This window comes from Vulpes lagopus, chromosome 1 (genome assembly GCF_018345385.1).
Source record: "Vulpes lagopus strain Blue_001 chromosome 1, ASM1834538v1, whole genome shotgun sequence".
In the NCBI taxonomy this organism is placed as follows: Eukaryota; Metazoa; Chordata; class Mammalia; order Carnivora; family Canidae; genus Vulpes; species Vulpes lagopus.
Genome location: NC_054824.1, coordinates 111,000,549 through 111,023,402, shown reverse-complemented (window position 1 = coordinate 111,023,402; position 22,854 = coordinate 111,000,549). Strand labels below are relative to the sequence as shown.

The following is a 22,854-nucleotide window of genomic DNA, read 5'->3' as shown; positions in this document are numbered from 1 at the left end:
CAGATGAACTCAGGAGGAGAGGGAGAGTTGTTTTTTTTATCTTCCAGAGAATCATTCTCTGCATGGCATCACACTTGGGACCATTTGCATTGGTCACACCTGAGTGCTGCACAAATTAAATTTTCACATGAAACTGATGAAGTTTTGAAATTCTTCTCTGGCTAGATTTTTACATAGCATATATGTATTTTTGCACTTAGTTCAGCCTGTCACACTTATACATTTATGAGGCCTCAAGGAAACATATTAATCAATAAGAAACTGAGTTCAGGAAAAGTAACCTTTTTACTCTATCACAAATACTTATACTGCCTGCATTTATGTGGGAGCTTTTTGAAAAATGTGCTCTATCATCACCAGACATAATACCTGTGTTAGGCAGGTGCAATGGCCACAGTTAGTTTCTGCATGCTGCAGGGGAGCAAGAGGTGAATGAACTTAAAAAATAATAAAAAATAAAAAGCCAGGAGCCTTTGGCTCAGAAACTGTTGAGAAGAAGACACACTGCAGATAGAATGGGGTGGAAGTTCTTCCTAGTTTTAGTTACTCACATAACTGAGTCACCATATTGACATTTGATGTGGCTCATTTCAAAATTCCCCAAATTCTATCAAAAGAAAGGTGGCCACTTCCTGTTTGGCCTAGAGATGCATCATTTGAGAAGAATCTTCTGTATTAAATCCCCAGTGTACCTAGGTTCTACTGGACAGATAAGTTGTTAGGTGGAAATTACAGGAGCAAACGTAGCATGTGTTCTTGCCAACTGGTCACAGATCTATCAGATCCAGCCTCAGCTAACTGGTGTCTCAGTAACTCCAGGCACCATGTTATCAAGAAGGTTCCCTCTTGGCCTTCCCTCTGTGAGCAGTCAGTCTGTCCCTCCTGTACCACAGTAAGGCCATCATAATCCCTGTCATGCCCTTCTGGGGTCCACTTTGCCTGTTATCTGGAGGCTCTTTGGTCTTATCATAGCTTGTTTTTGGAAATCACACCTTGGATATAATTTAAGCAAGTCTTATAAGGTCTTACTTTTGGGAATGAGCAACTCTTAGTAAAGGAAGAAGTAGTAGGACATCCAATGATAATCAACTTTTGAAGAGTTAATGACTCTTCAGGAGGAGCAATCACCCCATTTTAAAACTGTATTTTGAAGAGTAACTGTGGGCCTGTGCTGAACCCCATTTCTGATTCACATCAGTATTCTGTGTCAGGACTATAGCAGTTCTGCTGAGCCGATAGCCTCAGAACTTGAGTCCTCAAGGTTAACATATTTGAGCATAATGGATTCAAGACACATGGGTTCCAGGCGCTCATCTGTTCCTGAAATCTGTGCAGTGGATCCCACAGGCTTTGTACAATGATCTCACTGCTGTTTTTAGAAGAGGATTTGCTGCCAGTGAATGATGCTTCAGTTATGCAGTTGTGGCTTTTAAAAATAAATCCAGCCTTTTCCCCCAAATATTCAGCATTTTAAAAGAAGATTTTATAAATCTTAGCGCCTGATCCCAAAAATTAGATGAAGCAGTTACCAGGCATTCTCTGGAAAAGAGGAAATTGACTGAGGCGTGTATATGTGTATAGATTTTGTTTATCATTCATTTAATTTTTAGCTCCACATTCCATAGATAAACAAGAAATACAGGTGAACATTCTTCATAAGGTATGCTCTTGATATTTGACTACTTGGTGAGCCGTGTAACCTTGACTGTGATAACATAATACAGTTGGTGAAGGAAGTAACACTAAATCCATTTTCCACTTTCAGAACACATGCTTCATACTTGTCCGGTGTCATTAAATTCCTACATAATTTCTGTACCACATGAGGCATTTTATATGACGGATGACTATGGGAATGCGGTTAAGGTCACTTAACACATGTCATCTATCTTATCAGCATCTCTTGTCCCAGTCCAAATTTGATTGGGCGATAGTTACCTTTTATGGAGTCACACTACATTTCTCCTTAGAATTAAATTCCCAGTTAACATGCAGATGATCTAGGACTCGCCACCATACTAAAGACCATGTGTCATTCCAGCCTCCTTCCAGCAACTTCCTTAAATCAGCTGCCTCTACAACCTGAAAGGCCATTCTTTTAAAACCTGTCCACAAGGTGACCTTTTTTTCCTTTGACCAGCAAGGAGAAGGGTGGGTAAGGTGACACTGTTGAGGGTTTATCATTTCCTGTATTATTTGAAATGCAAGTCTTTTCTTTTTCTATTTGCAGTAAAAGTTGTTCTACTGCAGGATTCAAAATACAGTAGGTGCTGATGGCTGGTCTGAAATGACTCTCCTAGGAAACCCTATCCTTTTAAGGACCCATTATTCTATTACAACATCCCAGAGGCATCTCAGCAGCAGATACCCATTCCAGTTCGTTTTCAGGAAACCTAACACTGACCAGCTTTAGTGTGTTTTGCTCCTGGCTGCCTGCATTTATTTTTGAATTCCCACTGTGCCGAGCTAAAGTGTGCTTGTTCAAAGCCCTCCTCCTTAGTCATTCTTTCCTCCTCTTCACACACACCCTCGGTGTGCATTTGCAGCTCCGAGTGTGACTCTTGCATTTTAATTCCTTGCCCAGAATAGCTTAGAGATGATCATGTGTTGAAACTAAATTGTGCTGGCATACGTTAGATGAACATAATAAAAAGCTTTCCCTTTTTGTTGTTGGGTTTTGTTTGTGTTTTAAAGAAAACAGTTTAGCATCTTGAAGAGAACTAGGAAGAACTGTGTCTTGGGGTTGAGGGACAGGAGAGATCAGAGGGGCCAAGCTGAAATCCAGAGTGGTCAGCTTGTTCCCTAATTCGATGGTGACCCCACCTCAGAGGCTAACGTTTAGGCTCTGGCCACTTGAATCTCCGTCTTTCTCAAATAATCCACCGTCTCAGAAATTACTAAAAATGAGTGAAAGTCCTTTGTCTCCATTATTTCACGTGGCTTGGTTCCTGCTGATGCACATGCCACTCTCACTTCCAGCCCATGGATGAAGGCATCCCTTGAGACCTACAGGTGTATTCTGTGAAAGATGCTTGGCTAAGAAATAAATTAATGCTTCCAATGGAGTTGTAGAACCCTTAAGGACTGAAAATCTTTCTTCAGCAAATCCAGGGTGTCACTTTCACCCTTCAGATAGTTTTCTTAGTCAGAAGGGCAGCTGATGTGGTGGAGTGTGAGAGCATGTCACCCAGTAACAACCCCAGTGGAGACACCCAGGTGGAACTCTCCTCAGCCCTCCACTGTGTTTTCTGTGCATGTTTCAAAAGGAAGGCAGTGAGGAAAAGTCTGGAGAGTCCAGGGAAAGCAGTCCATTACAGCTTCTTTAGGGAGTAAGCATCCGCCCTGCTCATCATATCCTGCCTGTCCCTGTGATTTCACACTGGCTCCCTTCCTAAGTGGCTCCACATGATTTGTTCTAGAGCTGTAAATCAGCAAGGCGTGTATTGCACACCGACCCCAGGGAGGGTGAGCAGGGGTCTCATGGACAAACAGTGCACCTGGCTGGACTTGTCTGGCCAGTGGCTCCTGCACAACAGGCATCTGTCCCCATTTTACAGATGAAAACACTGAGCTGGGGACAGCTGGGAACTTCACATCTGCTAGCAAGCCGGCAAGCCACAGGGCAATGGCTCCAACTCAGGCCTTCCAAATCCCAGAGGGTCCTGTGTTTTGCCCACTGTTGCTTCCTGAATTTTCCAAGTCAGGCAAAAAAAAAAAAAAAAAAAAAAAAAAGGTTTAGCTCTAAAGTATGCAGCTTATTTTTTGTTTTTAAGTCAGACCAGATCTTGAATTAACTTGATAACTAAGGTTTAATTAACCCTCTCAAGCCCAGATCTTGAATTAACTTGATAACTAAGGTTTAATTAACCCTCTCAAGCAAAGTTAGAAATTGTTTCTAACACCCTATGGTTACAACCCAGTTCAATCCCTTGGATTATATGCAGGACTCATTCCAAAGGACTTGGAAATAATAGTGACCTAAGGAGGAAACTCTGCTGGTGAGGAAAATCAGATTTACCCTCAGAAGTTTGCTATCGCCAATGGTTTTCCTTAAGTTCTGAAAGTATAAAAGAGAGCTCTAAATATGTCATTTAACAATGTTCAGTTTTTTAAAAATAAATGTATAATGTCCCGTGGACAGTACGCCACGTTGTATATAGTAATATATATATTCTACTCAGCAGGAATTGGCTTGTGTGTGTAATTAATGTAGATTTTACAGTCCAGATAAAATTGTGATTTTATTTATTTTTTAATAAAAGCATCTGTAATGTTGTATTACTTTTGAAATTAAGGCCAGAACTTTAAGAACATTTGCTTCTCACAGTCTTTCCGATGGACCCAAGCATAGTGCAGATCATGGCGGAGCAGTGGTCTTAGGGAGAGCCACATACAGAAAAGTGAGGCTAATTGTTTTCATTTTTTAAACCCTGAAGTTGCAGAAAGAAAACAGTCCCCGGAGAAGTGGCAGTTTCCTCTGTGATCAAAAAGAAGGCACCATCCGCCCCTTTGCCCATCCAGGAAGCCCCCGAATGCCCCGTCCCTTGGGGATGTGGTCCTGTGCAGACACCGACTCCACCCCATTCGAAGACCGGCCGCTGTCCAAGCTGAAGGAATCAGACAGATGTTCAGCACGGGAAAACCTCTACTTGGATGCCTTGTCTCTAGATGATGAGCCAGAGGAGCCTCCAGCCCGAGGGCCCCAGCGGGAGTTCAGAAACTGCCTCCCCCAGGTCGGCCTGGGATTTGGGGTCCAGTTAACTGCTGCAGGACCAAGGGGGTTGTCAGGAAACCTGTCCGTGTGGCCGGCAGGCCTGGGATTTGCAAATCGCAGCCTCTGGGCTGAGTAAGCATGAAAACTTCATGGTGCCAAGAGTTCTGCTTGGTGGCCCTGACCCCAAGCTCCTAGTGAGTGCTGCAGGCAGTTCCCTCTACCACCATGTTTCAGGTTTGGAGAGTTTGGAGACATAGAACTGTGTCCTGCGTAAACAAAAGGTCTCATACATGAGCTGGTCCAATGAAACACACAGGAGGAGACAGTTTATTCTCAGGAGTATAGGTCTTCAACCTCTCTTTAAATCATAGCAGCCTTCTGATTCTAAACAACTTGCTGGTAACAAAAAAGGAATCTGTTCTAAGGAAAGTACCTCATGTCTGGAAATAGTATTACTAAACAATGACATGCTATAAATTCTTATACTGTGCAAAGAAGGGGGGAACAAATCCCAACACTTAGAAGCCATACAAAAATTAGATCAACAAATCAGTGAGCTAAGTAAGCTCTGGGCTGAAATTTCCATGGCACAATGTCGGGTTTTTCTAGTGATTCCCCTTCTACAACTGGGTTTTAAAACCGGGTTGGATTTTATGAATCGTTACGTGTAAGTCGGTTTAACCGTTGCGGTACCTGTCCCTAAGCCAGTCCAGAGACAGACTTCTAAGAGTTCATGCGAAGTAGTGTTGAAATGTGGGGCAGCTAGACTTCAGCCAGATGTCCATGAGGTAAGGTGCCTTCTCCGCAGTATATGGCCAGGTGGCATGACATCACCAGTGCGCCACCCTGTTTGATCTATTGGCAACTCCCATGGTGCAGTTGCACAGCAGAGAGGAAGCAGGTTGGGAGCCTGCCCTGGTCCCAGTCCACAGTGATGGGGTCCTGAGCAAAAGTCAGTAAGTCATTATAAGCTCGCCTCTGATTCCAAATGGCAATGCTCACAACCGAGAATATGCTCAAGCCAAAGGCGGTTGCATCGACTTCTACAGTGAGGCTTAGACCAAGGGACCCAGCCACCTAACTTCCTCTATGGGGAGCCACATCTTCCTTTTCCCCACCTCCTCCTCTCTGTCTCTGTCTCTCTCTTTCTTACACATACGCACACACACACACACACACACACACATACATACACACACACACACACGTATGTGTCATTACAACAGCCAACCTTGAAATTCATATACTAGTGTCCTTTGAGAAAGCACGGGAGAGCCACCTCCTTCATGATGAAGTATATAGCCAGTTTTTCTCACTCACATGGGCTCCTTCCTGGACGGCAGGAGCTCCAGTCCCTCCTCACACTGCAGGTCCTCGTTTTATTATTATAGTTCAAAGAGCTGGGGGTCAGGAGCATTCCCAACCAACACTTGGCCTCAGTGTATATTCTAAATGGTATTTTCCTATGGCAGAAGAGCAAAACAAATCACTTAGCACGTTGAAGCTGCCTGACAATCAATATGAACAGATTCAGACGATCTTATTTCTTCTTTTTAGGAAGAAGAAAATCACAAGGGAAATCTTCAAAGGTAAGTAAGAGTAACGAAAACAGTAGTAGGCTACTGAAATTAAAACCTCTTGGTCTTAAAATTCTATCCTGTCACTGCAGACTGTCTTCAAAAGGACTTAAAGTAACACTTCTAAATAAGTAGTGGCTTTATTATGATTGATTTCGTAAATATAGAATTTTCTATCATTAGCAAGAAAGGCCAGAGACTAGCTGCACTGGTGTGGGCGGTAGTGTCATGGTGAGGACAGTTACAACTGTGGATTGTGTGTATAAAAGAATGTTGTGTTCAGTGGTTTCTGAAAAGTCCACAGAAACCCCTCTCGTCTCATTTGGTCTGGAAAGACTCCCACTTGATATGCCATGAGACATTTCATATACTGTGCATTTAAAGCTCTGCCAGGAGGATTTATTAAAATATTTCCCGGCAGTAAACCACAAATAAATTCAAAGTGAGTGATGCTGGTGATACTGGTTGTCACATATGACCCAAAATATATATGATAGGATGTATCTGAAAAGACACATCTAAACAGATTTGTTTGCATTTAAACATTAAAAATATACAACTGAGTGGAAAGTACAAAGATTTCCCATACACAACCCCCCACGCACACACCCCACCCTCACACACATGCTTCTTTATAGATGAGCACATGCTGTTTCCACCCCAGGAAACTTCTTCTCAGGGCAATTGGCTGTTTCCAGATCTCCTCATCCCTGGTTTTCCTAGGAACTTCAAGTCCATGAATCACTGTCTCCTCCCCATGTTGCCCTGTATCAGGTTCATTCACAACCATCCCAAATGCGTGTGGTGCGTTTCTGTCCTTCAGGCTCTGCCTTGACTGGTCTTTCTCAGACCATCCAAGGCTGCATTCGAGAACTAGAGCCTGGTTTCAAATGCACTTCTGCCTCTCGCTAGCCATATGCCCTGAGGTGAGCTGGGTAACTAACTACCTTGTGCCTCAGTTTCCTCATCTGTAGACAGAAGGCATTTAAATTGCTTTACAGCTTAAATGTGTTACTACACATAAAACAAAGCAATGCCTGACACAGTCAACAGAGTTTAACTATCTTCACAGAGCTCTTCCGGGTATACTAGCTCTGATTTTTTATCTTTTTTTTAAAGTTTATTTTTTTAGTAATCTCTACACCTAACGTGGGGTTCGAACTCACAACCCCGAGATCAAGAGTCATACATTCCACTGACTGAGCCAGACAGGCTCTCCTCTTATTTTTTATCTTAATTGCTACTATTAATTTCAAAAGTCATCCATACTTAGAAAAGTTAAACTGAAATGAAAACTCAAACATCACAATATCAGAAATATTATTAAAACTTAGATATCAGAATGTCTGAGGTGAGAGGGGTACATGTGTGTCATCCCCACCATCCCCTTCTCCTTCTTGCTTCAAGAAGTTTCCTGTCTTCCCTCCATGCTTTCTTCCTTGTACCTTCACACAATGGCACACATTTCAGATGTGTCCTGGTTTTGTATCTTAGGTTTGGCCACTGCTAAGGCTGATGTGTCCCCTTTTTCTGCCCACATCGCCTCTGTTCCACAAAATCCATCCAAGCCCTGGAGGCAGAAATGGGGCTTAGACAAGCAGTATCCAAGGAACGTAGACAGGGTTGGGGTTTCGGTACCCATAGAGCACTTCCAGCCCCCAGTGAACAGCATTCTGAAGCTCATTAGTAATTCAGCAACCCCTGGACTTGGCCCCAGAGGCAAGAAGAGAAATCACACTTGCCGGAAAGCTTAATACCTAGGGATAAATTGACCTGTTCCTTCTATTCTTTTTATTTTCAGTGCTAGTTGGGAGCCAGCTTACCGTTATTCATCAGGCCGTGGGAGAGTTTGTAGATGGTTTCTAACAAAAAAATACCACTCACTTTTGCCTCTCTTGAGAAATAACAAGCTAGAAGGCCCACCAGGATCCGTAGTCTGCTCTCTTTTATGCCAGAGTGGTGTCCAAAAGAGCATGTGTCCCCAGGGTGAGGGCAGAGGCACCCAGAGCTTTTTGCCACTTCTGTGGGCCAGTCCATGTGGTACACAGACCCCAGTCCTGGCCTCAGCACTGCTAGTGGTTCATGCAGTGGAGCGGCCCATGTACTGTCTGTCTGGGACCCGTCTGGCAGCACTTGTGCTGATCTGAAACTCTAGGTGTGGGCAGCCCCCGTGGCGCAGCGGTTTGGCGCCGCCTGCAGCCTGGGGTGGGATCCTGGAGACCCGGGATCGAGTCCCGCATTGGGCTCCCTCCCTGCCTGCTTCTCCCTCTACCTGTGTCTCTGCCTCTCTCTCTCTCTCTGTGTCTATGAATAAATAAATAAAATCTTAAAAAAAAACAAAACCCTAGGTGTTTAAACTTGTTTGGGGGTGTGCAGATAGTAAGATGTCCTATGAAAAAGTGGTGTAGTGGCAGAGACAGTCTGGGTGCCTCCCCTCCACCCCAGCCAGAGGGCCCAGGTCCAAGCTCACAGGCAGGGCCAGCACCAAGCCTTCCTGGCCGCCACTGCTTTGCCCTGGGGGGCTTGACAGGCTGCCTGGGTGCTCCAGCCAGCTCCTGTCTCAGCATTGCAGAATCCTGGACCCTCTAGGGTGCCCGCCCTGGCCTATAGGAGGTAGTCAGGAAATTCATACCAAATAGAAATATATTCAGTGAAAGCACTAATATATTGAGGAATCTACATCCAAATGCACATCCATCAGGGAGCACTTAACCCAAACTGGCTGTTCCTTTAGCTTACCTATCTTCACCCCCACATGGTATATGTGTGTGTCTGCAGGCATCTTCCTCTTATCCAGGAATTCAGGAAGAGCAAGAACAAAAAAACAGGCTTTGGCTATAAAGGAGGGAAGCAGAAGGAAGGGAAGAACTGGGCCCTGCTGGTGGATTTCAGCCGGGCCAGACGGAGTTTCTGTTGGAAGTGGTGTTTGGAAATTAGTGCCCACCTGTCACACCTTCCGCTTCCCTCCTTTGCTTCACATCATCTGTTTGGTCTCTGGAGGTTAGTTAGTACAGTTGACCCCTGAACAACATGGATTGAACTACATGGGTCCACTTAGATATGGATTTTTTTCCAGTTAATATAGTACTATAAATGTATATTGTCTTCCTTATGGTTTTCTCTTTTTTTTAAGATTTAATTTTTTATTTGAGAGAAAGAGCATGAGTGGGGATGAGGAGGAAGGGCAGAGGAATAGGGAGAAGCAGACTCCCTATTGAGCAGGAAGCCCAACATGGGGCTCAATCCCAGGACCCCGGGATCATGACCTGAACTGAAGGCAGACACTTAACCAACTGAGCCACCCAGGTGCCCCTCCTTATGGTTTTCTTATTAACATTTTCTTCCGTTAACTTATTTTAAGAATACAGTATTTAATACATATACAAAATATGTGTTCATAAACTGTTTATAGATCAATAAGGCTTCTGTTCAACAGTTGGCTCTTAGTAGTTAAGTTGGGGGGAGTCAAAAATTGTACATGGATTTTCGACTACATGGGGGTCAGATGCCCTAACCCCCGTATTGTTCAGGGGTCAACTGTACTTCCTTAGAAGTTCATCCAATAGATGATGAGGCCAGTGGGCGAACAGGACGTCAGATTATAGCTGTGATGTTGTGGTGCCCACCCCCTGCATATACCATTAGCTGGGTTTCGATCAGGACAGGGCTGCTTTCCTGTCAGCAGTGCGAGCATCTGCCACAATACCTGGAACTCAGGAAACTCCTAGTAGGTTAGGATTTGAGGGCATTCATCAGCCAGATGTCCTCCTTCCTCTGGAGCATCCACAGGCCAAAATGAAACCATTCCAAAGTGGGTTTGGAGCTGGACACTAACCACCCCAGAGCTCAGCCTCCAGCTTGTTCCCATAATATTTGAGGGCTGCCTGTATTCCATTCTGACAAATATAAGGCTCCTGGAACAATTCCAGAGCTGTTAAAAGTTCATCAAACATCCACAGGGCAGCTCAAGAGTAGAGAACATCAAGGAGCCATAAAGTGTTCCCGCTGGCCTGCATGGAGACTGACACACAACAGGCACCTGTCCCTTGGGCAGCACATGCGTGCCACGCTGGGTCGGGGGTGCAGGGTGGCAGGTCAGCAGGCTGCCCGGCTGGCAGGCAGCTGACACCCGTTTCTCCCCCACCTTCCCCAGGGCTGTGTCTGTGTCCTCCATGTCTGAGTTCCAGCGTCTGATGGACGTTTCTCCCTTCCTGCCGGAGAAGGGCGTCCCCGCCACCAGCAGCAAGGAGGACATCACTCCGCCCCTGTCTCCTGATGATCTGAAGTACATCGAGGAGTTCAACAGCAAGAACTGGGATGAGAGGCCCCCGGAGCCCTGGGCAGACAGGACCGAGGGGGGGCGGGCAGGGAGCGAGGCTGGTGCAGAGCCTTTCCCTGACTCCTCCTGGTACCTCACCACGAGTGTCACCATGACTACGGACACCATGACCAGCCCAGAGCACTGCCAGAAGCAGCCCCTTCGGAGCCCCATGTGCACGGAGCAGGCCGGGGTGCGGGTGCTGCACAGCCCACCCACGGTCCGCAGGATGGATGGCATCGTGGTGGCGGGCAGTGAGGGCAAGGGCCGGGCTGAGCCCGAGTGCCCGTTTCCAACTAGCAGAGCCAGGGGGGGCACTGGAGACACAAAAGGGGGTCCCTCAGAACATGTGCTCAGCAGGTGGCCTTGCGCCCCCTCCAGGCACCCCCGAGACTATGTGGAGGGAGGACTGCGCCCCCTCGAAAGTGCCCTCTGCGCCCCCCTGGGTTTTGCCTCCTCGCTGCACGGCCTGCAGATGTCCAAGAACATGAGTGATGACATGAAGGAGGTGGCCTTCTCGGTCAGGAACACCATCTGCTCTGGCCCCCCCAAGCCTCCACTCAAGGACATGGCCTGCCAGACCAATGGGTCCCGGACGACGGGAACACAGACCGTCCAGACCATCACCATTGGCCTGCAGACCGAAGCCCTGCGTGGCAGCGCCGTCACCAGCAGCCCCCACAAGTGTCTCACACCCAAGGCCGGGGGCGGGGCCACACCCGCGTCATCTCCTTCCCGTGGCCTTCGGAGCCGGCAGATGGCCCCCGCCATCGAGAAGGTGCAGGCCAAGTTCGAACGCACATGCTGCTCCCCCAAGTACGGGTCTCCCAAGCTGCAGAGGAAGCCCCTCCCCAAAGCTGAGCCGCCCAACAGCAGGACCTCCCTGGGGCTGGCCCCAAAGGGGTGCAGCGAGTCCGCCTGGGCCCGTTCCACCACCACGAGGGAGAGCCCGGTGCACACCGCCATCAACGATGGCCTCTCCAGCCTCTTCAACATCATCGACCACAGCCCCGTGGTGCAGGACCCCTTCCAGAAGGGGACTCGGGCCGGGAGCCGATCTCGCTCAGCAGAACCCCGGCCCGAGCTGGGCCCAGGCCAGGAAACGGGCCCCAGTTCCCGGGGACGGTCCCCCAGCCCCATCGGGGCTGGCTCAGAGACTTGGAGGGAGGAAGGGGGAGAGGGCACGCCCTTGAGGCAGGACTTATCCGCTCCCCCTGGTTACACGTTCACTGAGAACGTAGCCCGGATCCTCAACAAGAAGCTGTTGGAGCATGCCTTAAAGGAGGAGAGGAGGCAGGCCCCCCACGGGCCCCCAAGTCTTAACAGTGACAGCCACATGGGAGAAACCATCAAAGCTGAACCAGGGTCCATCGAGGTAATAAGGCTGAGTATTCCAACCGTCCCCCACTGGCTCTTCTGTTCAAATGTCAGGAAAACACATGTAAACCTGGGGTTTTGCTAGGTCATCTGGTTTCAGGAATAGGTTCTTGTGAGCTGGGAAGATACAGGGTTTATGGGAGAATGGAATAGGCTGAAACATAAGCCCCAAGCTGCTCCTAAAGAAAAGTTCCTATTATTGTCCTCAGTGATCTTTTCTTGAAGATGTAGCTCAGGGTTTGGTTCAGGTTCTCTTGTCTGATCTAGCTGATGGTGCTCGTCTGTCTATCTGGGCTTTTCACTTGGGGTTATAATTTGCCCTCTTTCTGTGTGAATTTGTGTCCTAGAAATGTGTGTGTGTGAAGTGTGTGAGAGTCACGTCAGGGTTCTCTGCGTGCTCCAGATCTTTATCCAGGACAACACAAGAGGTGTGCCGGAGAGGGTGTAATAGTGTGGACACTAGAACGTGCTTCATCAGGAACGTACAAGAATGTCTGGATTCCAGTGCTGGCGTCAGTACAGAATAGCAGCCCTCTGTCTCACAAATCCCATGCCCTCTACGACCACGAATCTCCCTGGCAATAAAACCAGGTGAGACAGATGGATAAGATCAAATTCCTGCCTTCATACGATGTGGTTATTGTTATTATCGCCCTTACATCTGTCATATTATCACAGTCTATATGACCACACATCCCGTCACCTGCTATTACCCTGCGATATTATTACATCCCCCTTAACATTATTCACCAATGGGTCAACCTTGAATGTTGTTCTAATGCATATCCACATGCCGTATGTCCATACCACGCCACATTAAAAACAATCCTCATTTCCACTTCAAGAATGAGCGAAACAAAACAAAGCCTGACAGTAATGCTGGGAATGAGAGGGTGGGGCTGCGGGCCTGGTGCAGTGAAGCAGCACATGTTCCCTGCCCTCGGCAGACACTGTGATCCCGCATGTAGACTTGAGGGTGAGGCTGATTCACCACTAGCCCGGAGGAACAGACTCCACACCCAGATATATCCGTAACCATTCCCCAGGTGAGGCAGCTCTGAGATGGCAAGGGTCGGAGAGGAGAGAAATAGGCTCCCAGGGCCGCCCCCCTGCTCTCCCACCATGGCCCAGGTAGCCCTGGCTTCACAGGTGAGGAGATGAGGCAGGTGCGTGTTTCCTGTGTTACCTCCAGACCCACATTTCCCCCGGGGTGGGGGTTGAGGGGAAACAATAGCCCCCAGTCTAACCTATCAAGTTGGAGTCAACTGACAATGTAGAGTTTAAATCTGAAGGAGGTCAAACCACGTGAAATTACCCGTGACCTACAGAAATGGCAATTGCCATTTCATTCAACCTAATATCGATGGTGCATTGGCCCTGTTCCGAACATGAGTCTTTGTGATAAAGTTGTTTACGTGCTCTGAGAAGAACAAACCGTGATTAAGTGTTCTCAGGTGTCTTCTACAGGCTGCTTTTACCCCCAACCCTCCAGGGGTCTCAGGTAAGTGACTTAATTCTGCAGAGGGCTTATTTGTGTGAATGCCCTACCTCCTTAGGGCTCTGGAGGAATCAGGGCTCTGGCCCAAAGCATTAACTGGCTGGTCTGTGATGTCCATTAATATTAAAAACTAAAGAGAAATTAATGTTTAGGAACCAAAAAGGGCTTTGAGTTACAGTGAATGCTCCAAGCAATCTATGATAATAGAAAGACAACCGCTTAATGGCTAAAGCACAGCTCTAAGGCATGAAAACGAATTTATCAGTACGGAGCTATGCCCATCCCCCTGCCACTTTGGTCCTCTCTGTAAAATGTCTGTTTAAATTATCTTCTCACTGGGTGTGTTTGCTACCAAAGAGATGATCGGCCAATTCGGGGAATTCAGTACCTGCCTGGAGCACTCACTGGCAGAGATTAAATACTATGGGCTCCTGTTTCCTTTTCTGTTGGTATTTTGCTTGTTCTAGATTCCAGTGAAATTGTTCCTATCGAAATTGACTTCCTGTAATAGGCCCATTGGCAATCCCTTCCCATCATCCCCTAAATTATGTAATAAGTAGTTCTGGGTTTTCATTCCAAAATCACCAGGACTTGTGCTGATTGTCCAACCTGCCCTGAGCACCCCGCAGTGGGCCCTTCCCTAAATGTTCCCTGGATGCCTGGACATGGGCCTCCCTGGCTGGGGGCATGGCGGGAAATCTCCCTTGTCTTTTCTCACTCCTGTCCCATGGCTATATTTATCCTCTTTTTTTCTCTTGATGCTGTAGCACCAGTTCTATCATGCGGAGAAGCTAAGAGATGAGTTATGGTGTGAAGGGCAAGAATAATCTGGAAATGCAGTGCTATTCTTCCCTCCTGTGTCTAGTGGAAAATACAAGGGGAAACTTTTAGTGTGAGCAGTAACCATGTGATCATTGTGACAAAAACAGACCATTTAATCCTCTGTTTCAAATACAACAGTCATGTGACTTCCATCTCTATGCACACCAAAGGGTTTCTGAAATGTTAAGTGCTAAAGGGCCAATGAGGGAAGAACAGAAAGCTGAGGGGAGAGATCGGATGTTGTTCTGCAGTGAGGGTCCTTCCATGCTCCAAACCACCTGGACCCATGCAGAGGGAGGCCTGCGTACCCGGGGTGCACCTGTCCGTTTCTGCAGGCCCCATGTTTCTCCTGATAGCTGTCCTTGGAACTACCACCAGGCTTGTTGACTTTAAACCTTTACTGTTCTTCTTGTTTAAAAAGTACTTTCCAACCTACTTGCTTTTCTTTTCTTTCTCTGTCTGTTCTGTCCAGAACCAAACTGTCTTACTAACTGCCCCCTGGGAACTCTAGCCCTGCCGGCCTCATGCCGTAAGTGCTTTCTACCTTCTTTGCACACTGTCTGGAAAGGTCATCTGTGTAACCTGGGGTTGGTTGGCGTCAGAAATGCCACGATTCAGCCTCAGAAACAAAGCTGAATCGTGCCAGGTAGATCTGCCCTGACCATAGAGCCCACCACCTGCACTGGCCTACAGTCCACATTCAGGGACAGATGGGCAGGCCTAGACATTCCCAGTGGCTGCACAGAGTACCGAAGAAATCCTGCTGAGATTTCCACTCTCTGCTCTCATAGGAGTAAAAGTATATTGGCTGGAGAAGGGACTGTCTCTGGCAGAGAGGCCTGGTCGGTGGGGATCTGTGAGCCGAATGTGTTCCCAGTTGGCCTGCCCCTGCTCGCTGGTATCCTGGAGGCACACATACACTACTAGATGCTATAATGAGATGTGACCATAATTCGATGAGGCTTTTCTCTCTCTTTCAACAACGGCACCAGAAGGAATAAATCCAAATGTATCTTGTCCTTCGAAGTGATCACCATAGGTGATATAGTAAGTGCTCAATAAATATTTGTTGGATGAATCAACAACAAAGCCATCCCTTGCTCCAAAAAATAGTCTCACAGAATTGCCATCTGAGCCTGAATCGAGGCATGTGAAAAAAATACCAGTTTTATGTCTGATCACGAATTAGTCACCCACCCACCTCACCCACTAGTCTTAACTCAGAGTGTTAAATACAAAAATGCAGTTGGCTCTCAAAGACTAAAAAGGTGCTCTCAAGATAAAATGGCCACACAGCCGATTGCAGTGGCTTCTCAGGGGAGGACGGGACCGTTTGCATGTATGTACTGGTGTGTTACTAAAGAAAGAGTCCATTCTTGAACCCGGTCACACATTTCTCCCTATAGGGGTTCACATGATGAAGAAGTGGCACCACGCTGTCTAATCAAAAGCCCGTTCTGGTTCAGTATCAGCCAGGTGGCAGTGGGCTGCAGCGGTGTTGGAAAAAACCCATGATAGCAGCCATCTCAGTATTCAGCACACCTGGCACACACCACACACTCATACATAGCAAATGCAGCACATGACACTCATGCACAAAATGACCCACGATGCACACATAACATCCTCATACAAGGCACATACTTGTACACAACATGATGCCACACATACACAACACACTTATATACTACACAACATACACAATACAAACAACACACAAATCTGACAATAGGAGGAGCAGAGATGGAAAAAGACAAAGCAGTAGCAGGTGTCCTAAACCATGCACCTCCACGCATGTGCATAGCAGGGCTGAGGTGAGGAGAGGACAGCTCACCCCACCTAGTTTGCATTTCAGCTATTTCAGGCCTTTGTGGGCGAGGTCTTCCTGATTGCCATGGTTCCCACCAGCCTAGCACTTTGCTAATCAAGGTTTCCCCATCCTCTGCTACAACTGCCGTCACAAGGAGGCCGGGGATGTTTAGAAGTATCTCAGTGTTCATGCCATTTCCCGTGGGGCCCACGGGGAAGCAAGGCCCACCTCACTCCATCACTCTTCCAGAAGCCCCAAGGCGGCGCTCTGCCTCCCCTCTTCTCCTTAGTCCTCACTGTGCCCATGGATACAGCCCACCGTCTCTTCTCCACTGTCACTCCCTGCTCTCCAGACTAAACCCTCCTCATCCTGGCCTCTGCACTTGCTTGTCACGTCTATGTCCGTCCTCTGATGTCCTTCCCTTCGGGCTCTGAGAGCCTGTATTCGCTGTCATTCTTCATTGCAGTGGCTTACCATCTCAGCTTTTTCTTGTTTGAGTGTCACCTGGGCAGGTGGGTTCCGCCCGGTGAACTCGGGTTTCCTCCCACCACCCCCACTCTGCACCAGCAGACTCCAGGTTTGGGCATCCTTGTTTCCTAGCCTGCAGACTAAGGACAAGTAGCTGGACATTCGTTAACACCAGAAAAGGAGCATTGGCCCTGGGAAGATGTATTATAGGTGGTCTGCCCCACAGTTGAGCGTGTCTTGCATTAGCTGTTCTCAGAAGGCGTAGGGTGCCTGTAACAGAAGCACAAGCACACTCTGATGGCACTTTCTAAAATGCTGCAGCAGGGAAGAGTCATTAAAAACCAGACCGAAGTTAAAATTTCTGCCTGCAGCATTTTTTTTTTCATGTTGTGGGAGTTTGTTTAACCCACTGTCAGTCAACTTGGAATAAACAGTAGCAGGAAATTCGTTTTAAGGTGAGTCTTTTTTGCTAATACAGCTGGATAAATCATCCGTCTCTTCATGGGCCTCCAACAGACCAAAGGGTAGGGAGACTGGCCTTTTAGGGCCAGGTCACTGTAGCTAATAGATCACTCAGGAGGGCCAGAAGGATGGGGTCAGCCAAGTCAGACCATGACCAGGTGGCCTGTGGCTTTCCCCCACCTTCCATAGGCTCTAGCCCAATTCTGAAGATGCTTGTGTAAACATACCCATCTCACAGCATTGCCATATTTTGATCATAATTTGCTATCTTCTCATTCCTCTGTCACTGATCATCTGTTTGAGTTTTTCACTGACCATTTTGTTATTCTCCTGGAGCAAGTATAAATTAACATTGGGAAGTTGCCCCTAATCCATTGCATTTAACTGGAGTCTGTTGAGAAGTGTGTTTGGGGAGAGTCACCCCCTTCCCCCCACAAAGGAACTGTGGTTCTGAATAACCCTGTCTTTCTCTTTCTCGGCTTTGAAGGAACTACCTTGTTCCGCACTAGCCCCATCCCTAGAACCCTGCTTCTCCAGGCCCGAGAGACCAGCAAACCGTCGCCTTCCGTCCCGTTGGGCCTCACATTCCCCCACTGCCTCACTGGCTCAGTCACCCGGAGACCCAGCCTCCTTGGAGGAGCTCGGCGATGAGGAGCCACCGGGGGAGAAGACACACCTGTGACGAGTGCAAGTTTGCATGGATTATGAGGGAATGACTCCCTGTAATTTGCATAACCACGCTGTCATCAACCAAGCTCCATCCACAAGGAAAGATCTAGCTTTCCCAAGGTCAAAGAATGTTTTTGAAAAACACACAGCTGCTGAATGTCCAACCTGTGAACCTGAGATGTTTCTAGAACGAAACCGTAAATGTGCCTGTAATAACTTAATTTTTTTCATAGCTCAGAAAACTATTTTTGTCTCCATCTTTTTTATACAGTATATTAAACAAAAAAGCTAGATAAGATATAAATTTAAAAAATAAAAGTTTTAAAGATGTACATTTTAAGAGATTCTGAACACCCTTGCTCTCAATACTGACTGCCTCTCTGTTAAATTTGCACTGTTATGCCTTGGTTTGATTTGTTCCCACATTGAAGTAGAGTGTTTTAAGTTAACTTCATTTTGTCAGTGTTCTTGTTTTTTAAGAATTTTTGAAATGCTTCAGACTGATTCAGTGAACTTTTTGTAGTGAAAAAGCCATGAAGCCAGTCGACAAGACAGATATCCTCTCTACTGGAGGGGATACACGTCAGCATTCTTGCAAAGGTACAGAGTCCTCAGCTGGGCTTACCAAATTTGCTGTATAATCCACGTACTCTACTCGACTTGCATGTCTTTGGGTTCGAAGCGCTCTGGGGTGCATGTACATACTGCTACTGTGGTCCTACCATTGCGTAAGTGTGAGTCATCTGTCCCACTGTAATACGTTGTGAATCCCTCGTACTGTACTTTCATCGTTGTCCTCTTGCATTGAGATACAACAGCAATGGCATTTTTAAATTATTGTTAAAGATGAACTGGCAATATACAGTGTTTACTCAAAATTTTCTTGTTTAAGGAAAAGCACTACAAAAAGTCCGGAGGGTACCAAACTGAAGCAAAGGATGGTCCCTCAGAGTCTGTATGAGACAATGATGAAGTAGAAATAAAGCCTTTCAAGACGGCAGCCTGTTCCGGGACCTCATGTTTCACATGCCCTCCATCTTCCCCTAAGGGCTCAAGCAATAGTTTTCCATAGCCAGGGGAACGAGGAAAAGGGGAGGTCCTGTAAAGAGGCAACAGCTGCTAACACACCTCACCGGGGGTACACCGTGAGCACCTGGTATGCCACAGCTTCCCTGTTCTCCATAAGAGCGCCCTGGGGTTGATGACAAGGCAACTTCTGGTTGAAAACATGGCGGGCATGGAGGTGTGAGGCAACTGTTACCCACAAGTCAAAATGTGCCTGGCCTCTCTCCCTCTCCCCTCCCTGGGAAAGGGGGAGTGGCCAATCACCAGGACCCGCTTCCCTCCCTGACAGAGAGGTGTCACCTGGCCTGTCAGTGTGTAACAGAGTAGGGGGTTTATAAAGAGGTGATGCTGGTAAAGAGTGAAAGAACTACTTTAGGGCCGAAGCTTCTGGCCTTCATGTTCCATTGACTCAACAGTGCTGTCCTTCTCTAGACTGGCTAACAGAATAAGCTCTATTCCCAGCATTACCACAGTTCTACCTTTAAGCTAAATATTTTCCCCAAAAATGGAAAATACCATCTATTGGTGAGGACGTGGAGATGCTGGAACCCTGGGGTGCTGTTTGTGCAGCCGCTGTGGAGAACAGCATGATGGGTCTTGAGGTGAAACAATTATCTGTGCCCCAGCAGCTGTGGCCCAGAAGAAATGAAATCTGGGACTTGAACTATCTGCGCACTGATAGTCACAGCAGCGCGATCCACAAAGCCAACCGGTGAAAACAACCTGTCAATCAGTGAGTGAGTAAATGAGATGTGGTGTGTACATGCTCCAGAATGTTCAGCCTTAGAAAGCCAGGGAAGTCTGGCACATGCTGCCTACCACATGCACCAATCATGAGGATGCTATGTTAAATGAAATAATCACAATATAATCACAAAAATAACTATTGTATGATTCCACTTCTTGGAAGTACATAAAGTAGTCAAATTCACAGATACAAAAAGTAAAATAATGGTTACCAGGGGTTGGGGAGAGGAAAGAACAGAGAGTTAGTGTTTAGTGGTTATGGTTTCTGATTGGGATGTTCTGGCAACAGATGGTGGTGATGGTTACACAACAATGTGAATGTCCCTAATACCACCAAACTCTACACTTAAAATGATTAAAATGGTGAATGTCAATGTATATTTTACCACAATAACAATGTTTAATGCAAAAAATACTCCACCTGACTACTCTAGACCTAGCTGCAAACAAACTGCCAAGTCAGCAAACCTTTTGTGCCTACCATGTGTCCACAGTAAATGCTGGGAGGTGCATTAGTGTATCTCCAGTTGGAAGCAACCAACCAACAGGAAGAAGGGAAGTTGTTGGCCCTCATAAGTGGAGAAGTGCTAGCATCAAGCACGGTTACAATCCAGAGCCTCCGACAGTGCCATCAGGACTCTGCTCCGCCCCCTGGCTCTGCTCCCTTCTGGGGGCTCGTTTCTCAATCATCTGAGAGTCAGCTACGATGGTCCCCAGCAGCCCCTATCAGTTTATCGACTCATGGATAAAGAAGATCTCTTTCTGGTGGCTCCAGCAAAAGCCCCACGTGTCATAAATCTCATGGGTCTCCTGTAACTCACATGTCACTCCCTGAGCCAGTCGCTGACACGTTTGCCCAGCAGAGGAGAACCAGAGGTTGGCAGAACAGAGGAGAAGTTGCCTGGCAGGCAGCGCAGGTTGTGTACGACTACGGGGTGCCCCAGAGTTAGAAGAGGTCTGGTCATCAGAAAAAACATGCAATCTGGTTGGAGGAGATAAAATTCCCAAGCACTAAAACAAAATGCAAGAACGCCGTGGTATAAATCCTAAGTAGAGTAGGACTTGAGTTGGACCTCAAGAATGAGCAAGATTTCAGTGTAAAGGCAGGGAGAGATGTTGGGTTGGGAGAAGAGTAGGAGCAGAAGGTGAGGTGGTGGCAGTTGTACATCAGAGTGAGACAGTAACAGGCTCTCGGGAGCAGAAGCAGAGCCTGGGGTGAGCAAAGCCCCACCATGCTGGTCCCAGTGCCTTGAAAGCCAGCTTGGAACTTCTCTGATCACCCAATTTTCTAAGAGCTGGACATATGTATTCTTGAATCCATTTGTTGTGGAACTACTCCAGCTCCTGAGAAAGCAAGACAGCAAGTCGGATGAAATCATGTTCTGTACCTCTGCCCAAGTGAATGGCTGGGCAGCTAAGCAGGTAATGCTGGGCTCTGAAAGAGGAGCACGTACATCAGGGCCCAGCCTGCAAGGAGTGTCTGCTGATGTCTTCAGGAGCCGTCCTCAATGTGCCACTTGCTTTTATGTCCTCAAGAGAGAGGCAGAAACCGATTCCTGGAGCCGAGCTAGCAGCGCCCACACACAGGACATGCCCTGCCCACTGGGTGGCAACCAGCACCAGCAGCCCAGAGACCATTCTCATCAAACTGTACTCGACCTGGGCTTTTTTTTTTTTTAATATCTGTGCATTCTGTGATTCTAATTTTTATTTAGTACCTTTGTGTTTTAATGGCTTTCTAAAAAAAGATGTTAATTATTTATTTGAGAGAGAGAGAACAAGCTGGGGGAGGGTCAGGGAGAGCGAGGAGCGGACTCCCCACTGAGCAGGAAGCCTTATGTGGGGCTCAATCCCAGGACCCTGGGTTCATGACCTGAGCTGAAGGCAGACACTCAACCGACTGAGCCCCCCAGATGCCCCTCAGCCTCTTTTTAAAAATTAAACTGGCTAGAATTGAGCATATTTACTTTGTTCAAAAAGTAGCTGAGCAGTACAAGTATTATTTTCTATTTTCTAACTCCCAGATTTTTTTCCTGATTTTTTTATTGTAAAATACACATAACATAAAATTTACCATTTTAACCATTTTAAAGTGTACAATTCCGTGGCATTTAGAGCATTCGCAATGTGGTGCAACCATCAGCATTGTCTAAACCCAGAACATTTTTCAGCTCCCCCAAAAGGAAATTGGCATTTGGCAGTCAGTCCTCCCAGCCCTTGGCACTGGGGATCTGTTTTCAGTCTGTGGATTTATCTATTCCAGATATTTCATATAAATGAAATCACACAATAGGTGGCCCTTTCTGTCTGGCTTCTTTCCCTTAGCATAGTGTTTTTGAGGTTCAGCCATACTGTAGCATGCATCAGTGCTTTGTCCTTTTATAGTTGGACACTCTTCCATTATATGGATATACTTACATGTTGTTTATTCATTCATCAGTTGATGGTAATGTGTCTACTTTTTTTTTAAAAGATTTTATTTATTTATTCATGAGAGAGACACACAGAGAGTCAGAGACACAGGCAGAGGGAGAAGCAGGCTCCATGCAGGGAGCCTGATGCAGGACTCAATCCCAGGACCCTGGTGTCACGACCTGAGCCAAAGGCAGACAACCACTGAGCCACCCAGGCATCCCCCAGTGTGTCTGTTTTTAAAACAAAAGGACATGCTTTGGTTATTTTAGGCAACCTTAAGCATTCCCCAATTGCCAAAAGGAGGCAATTTGTGGATAATTAAGACACTCACCAATCAATATATGTGACTGAGGCACTTTGGTGTCTTTAACTTTTAGGCATAGTTGTTTCATGAGGCCACCAGTACGTCTTCTGCTCACCTTGCTTTTCTTTGGTTTGCATCTAGCCCTTTCCACATCTTTCTTTGAATGCAATGTGCGCTGGAACCAGTGTAGCAAGATATCAGGCTGAGTCATAAGCGAGTTGGCTGTTTGAATGGATCTGATGACCCTGGGTCTGTAATACACCCTGGGTCACTAGAATCATTATGGCACCTGGAGTGGAAAAATCTGGATTTGAATTCTGCTTTAAACACTCAAAGTAGGGATCCCTGGGTGGCGCAGCGGTTTAGCGCCTGCCTTTGGCCCAGGGCGCGATCCTGGAGACCTGGGATCGAATCCCACGTCGGGCTTCCGGTGCATGGAGCCTGCTTCTCCCTCTGCCTGTGTCTCTGCCTCTCTCTCTCTCCCTCTCTCTGTGACTATCATAAGTAAATAAAAAAAATTTAAAAAAAATTAAAAACTCAAAGTAGAGCAACCTTGGGCCAGCTCTTGAAGACTCCTTTGAAAAACAGCAACAGTAATACCTACTTCC

The 22,854-nt window shown here is 46.9% G+C and overlaps 1 protein-coding gene across 6 annotated transcripts in view; it reads left to right on the top strand.

Moving 5' to 3' along the window:
- MTCL1 (microtubule crosslinking factor 1) overlaps nucleotides 1-18,715 on the top strand; it is a 128,118-nt gene extending 109,403 nt beyond the window's left edge. For 4 of the 6 annotated variants that reach the window (XM_041766745.1, XM_041766726.1, XM_041766717.1 and 1 more), the window contains 4 exons: nucleotides 4,437-4,733; nucleotides 6,272-6,303; nucleotides 10,445-11,984; nucleotides 17,534-18,715. In XM_041766745.1, coding sequence (XP_041622679.1) covers nucleotides 4,437-4,733; nucleotides 6,272-6,303; nucleotides 10,445-11,984; nucleotides 17,534-17,728 — 2,064 coding nt within the window. In that variant the 3' untranslated portion in view covers nucleotides 17,729-18,715. Of the gene's footprint in view, nucleotides 1-4,436; nucleotides 4,734-6,271; nucleotides 6,304-10,444; nucleotides 11,985-14,778; nucleotides 14,836-17,533 lie in introns of all 6 variants that reach the window. The other 2 variants (XM_041766754.1, XM_041766735.1) reach the window with 1 other exon arrangement.
- Nucleotides 18,716-22,854: the final 4,139 nt, after the last annotated feature.